This window comes from Cryptomeria japonica, chromosome 5, assembly GCF_030272615.1.
Source record: "Cryptomeria japonica chromosome 5, Sugi_1.0, whole genome shotgun sequence".
In the NCBI taxonomy this organism is placed as follows: Eukaryota; Viridiplantae; Streptophyta; class Pinopsida; order Cupressales; family Cupressaceae; genus Cryptomeria; species Cryptomeria japonica.
Window position 1 is genome coordinate 898,347,679 of NC_081409.1, and position 3,855 is coordinate 898,351,533.

Genomic DNA, 3,855 nt, shown 5'->3' on the forward strand with positions numbered 1-3,855 from the left:
CAAGTAGAAGAAGAAGTTAAGAAATAAATGATGGAGGAGTTCAAAGCAATCACCCCTGAGAAAGGGAGGTATATGTTGAATAAAGCTGGTGTGTTAATTCTCCCTAAATGGGACATAGTTGATGCATTGATCCTTGATGTAGTAAGAAAGGAAACAAAGCCAATGGAAGGTGTGAACTTCAACAAGGATAATGCTGCTCTTGTCCTATGTTCATTAAAGAAAGATGAGAACAGGAGGAAGAAAAATGCCTCAGATTCTAGCCTCTTTGGAGGAATGATTGTCAAGAGGGTTCAGGACACAGGAGTGGTGTAGGCGGCTAGTACTGTTCTAGAAATTGCAAAGTTTAATGTGGCAGTAGCAGAGAAAGAAGCCCAAGAAAAGATACTCTCCAATTGAAATTGGAGACTATTTTAAAATCTTATAATGAAGCTAAGGAAGGAATAGCCAATAGGGACAGCATCATCACTAAACTCCAGAGCCAATTGGCAAGTCAACATCATCAAGATGAGCCTTGAACATTGATGATCGCTTCCTCTCCAGCAAGACCCCCACCTACTAGTCCAATTATAGAATTCCCTCCTCCTATGCCTTCTGGTTTCCAACCGGCTGAGACTTATCAACATGAAATGGAATAGTTGCAATAGGCCTAGGCCTTATTTGCAAGCAAGTATGAGGAGAAGATAAAGGCAACAATTTTAAGCTTTGTTGATGCTCCTATAGTATATCTCAATATGAAAAGAATTTTGGATACTCTTAATGAGTTGAATGAGGATAAGGTTATTTTAGAGCCTATTATGAATAAATGGTTGCCCAAGGAAGTGGACTTGGAACTGATGTGTGCATCATATGATGAGGCAGGGGCTGATGTCACTATCAAGTCTACATGTAATTTGGCAAAAGGATTGACAAAGTTGGCTGTAGGAAGAGCTAATGTGGAAAGAAAAGCTAATTTGCATCAGAAAGAATATACCGAGCATAAATTTGCATTGTTCCCTGGAGGTTTTGTCAACCAGAATCAGTTAAAGGATAAATAGGCATGGCTAGATGAGTTAGGGGATAATTTATCCTTAAGGGTAAATGAGATAATCAATAAAGATGACACCTCTTTGTTTGTTAAAACAATTGAGGAAATAGAGAAGATCAAATCTCATAATGGGTTTTTGGATTCAGAGGTAAGGAAAGTGAGGAACACCTAGAAAAAGTTGTTAAAGTTGAATAAAGAAATTATTGGCCACTCATGGCATAATGATGATGTTTTCCAAGGATGGTCCCAAAAGTATGCGGTGGCCAATGTGGAGGTTCAAGAAGAAGATGCTCCAGAACAGTTAAAACATGTTCCAGAACAGTTAGAAGGTGCTCCTGAATGGTTAGAGGACATTGCGGAGGAGCCACCAAATGAAGAAGCCATTGAAGCAGAAAAGGACATGTAACTACTTCTTGAGTGTAGTATTTTGTAACAAACTTTTTGAAAGAATGGTCCGAAGCTTGTTTGCATCCATGATTATATAAATGGATACCAGGACCAATGTAAGAGAATCGCAAGGAATTGTAAAGAAATGTTGCAAAAATTAATCTAAGCTCTTTTCCAAGTATCATGAAGAACATCCAAATGTTTTTGTAATATTTTCTGAGATAATATCAATATACAGACCATCAACTTTGATCCTAGAATTTGAGTTGTCTTCAAATATGTTTGCAAATATTTACTATTTTTTGATTTGAATAATCTAGGGTTATTCATTTGAATATGGGTTGTAAGGCAATCTTAAATAGGGGAGTTTCTTAGCTTTTCTCTTCAGGAGGGAAATTAAATATGCATGAAGCACTTCTATCAGTAAATTCTTTGTTGAAGACTTTGAATTTGATAAATGCAATCTAGTTTTGCTAAGGGTTAATTCTTATGTATGTTAGGCATATGTGGGGTTTTATAGAAGCCGAGGTGATGGGATGTGTGGGGATATTTGATTGTGGGAGTATTGTAGAAACTTAGATGACTTTGTGGTCTGGATAAGGCACTAATATATGTTGTCGTTTTCTTCTGCATATCTTGTAGGTCAATACTGAACATGAATTTAAGTTTTATTTCTCTGTTTCAGTCAATTCTAAGGCGATGAAATCCACTGGTTTTTTGGACAATGGTTGTTGTGGGTTTTGTTTAAAAGTGTGAAAGAATTCACCTAGGGTATACCTGCCTGAACTTTTTATAAGTTTGAAGTGTAGAAGGTCTTAAAACCTTGTCATATGTTGCTCTAAAGTTTTCCTTCTCTTTGATTTCTCTTCTGCAAACAGAGTTTATTATTTTATTACCAGGGATGTTAGAGGGAATCAGAATTTGAGAACAACAAAAGTGGCGACTTTGCTGGGGAGAGTCATACTATGAAATCCAGCTTGTTTTCATATTTCCCATAGATTTGTGGGTGGCGACTCTGTTTGTTTAAACCAGTCCTTTTAGGAATAAGGAAATTCTGAAAAGAAAACAACTGCAATGCAAGGAGGAAAGCATACTCGATCTTTCATGAAAAAACATCCTCGTGAAACATTGCAGGAAGGATTACCTGAACAGTCAAGAAGGGGTCATAAAAGGTCAGTGTTGCATGAGTCGTCGAATGCTGCTTGGGTCCAGAAAAACAATAATATGGGTAAGATATCTAAAAGACATGTCTATGCTAGATCAAATTCTTCTTCAAGAGAATCTGAACATGATGTTTTTGGTTTCCATTCTGGTTTGTTTGGAAATGTAGAAGATATTAATGTTTTAAATCAAGGTATATCTCATACTAGTGCCTCTGGAAGAGACAAAACTAGTTCAAATATAGTCAGGAGTTCTATACCTAGGACAATTGATGGAAACATTAGCTTGATTGATATTGATCAAGTCAATATATCAAACTCAAAAGAAGTTTTCCCCAATGAAGATAAGATATCCCAAGAGATAGAGGACCTAAATACAAAAGTCCATCATCTTATCTCTTTGAGAACCCAAAAAGAAGCCAATAAAGAGAGAGAAGTTAAAGCCAAATTGATGGAAAGAGACAGGCTTTTGAGACAGATTGCAGATCTTGAGGTCCTTGCTCAAGAAAAGGCAAAGAGTGAGGATGAAGGTCTCGTGATCAGGGAAATTCTAGTCCCTAAGGCCAAACCAGCATGTAATTCAGTAACCCAACCAAATAGGGAGGTTTTTAGTGACCCACAGCCTATCAGAAATGAGGTTGATAAAGGGAAGCATAAATGCATGGAAGATGAGTCAGGATCTAAAACTATAGTGGAAATCTCTCATAAATTATTAGCACATGAAAGGGAGATGGAAAGAATGAGGAAAGAAAAAGAAGACTTACAAATGGAATTGGAGAAAGCTGAGTTAGAGGCTGCTAACCAAGAGGTTACAAGAAAAATTGGCTATCTAAAAGCTCCACCCATTATGTTTCCATTAGAAGGTCTGAATAAACCTATACCTCAGCAAGTTTCCCTCCCTCCTGTTAAAATCCAACCAACATTGCCTATTAATATAGAAACAGTTAGTCAAGCCCCTATTATTAATCACAATAACCAGATCTCTCAACCTCAAGCCCCCAATATAAAAATGAACATGGGTAATAATAATGTCGTTAACCCATTCTAGAGAAGACCCATCAACTTAGAGCAGTACAGGCAGTTATTTTTTAATGGAATCCCTGGATATCCTAACCATGTTCCAACTGAGTTAAGAGACAGACTCCCTAAGTTTGCTGGAAATAATGCAATAAGTGTAGAGGAACATTTAAAATCTTTTGGTGACCTGATAAATGATTATGAGATAGTAGATGAAGATGTCATAATGAAACTATTTGTCCAGTCCCTAATAGATGTTGCGGGAGA

The 3,855-nt window shown here is 36.9% G+C and overlaps 1 protein-coding gene across 1 annotated transcript; it reads left to right on the plus strand.

Annotated features, from left to right (window-relative positions):
* Positions 1-2,485: 2,485 nt before the first annotated feature.
* Positions 2,486-3,619, plus strand: LOC131876288 (uncharacterized). Its single transcript, XM_059221196.1, has 2 exons — positions 2,486-2,765; positions 2,877-3,619. The coding sequence occupies exons 1-2, from the start codon at positions 2,486-2,488 to the stop codon at positions 3,617-3,619; spliced, it is 1,023 nt and encodes a 340-aa protein (XP_059077179.1).
* Positions 3,620-3,855: the final 236 nt, after the last annotated feature.

What these genes read in the sequence shown, in the direction of transcription:
- LOC131876288 (XM_059221196.1), top strand. Translation starts at nt 2,486, where the DNA reads ATGCAAGGAGGAAAGCATACTCGATCTTTCATGAAAAAACATCCTCGT. An exon ending in TATTAATGTTTTAAATCAAG is followed by an intron (nt 2,766 to 2,876) that starts GTATATCTCATA and finishes ATATTGATCAAG; the next exon opens with TCAATATATCAAACTCAAAA.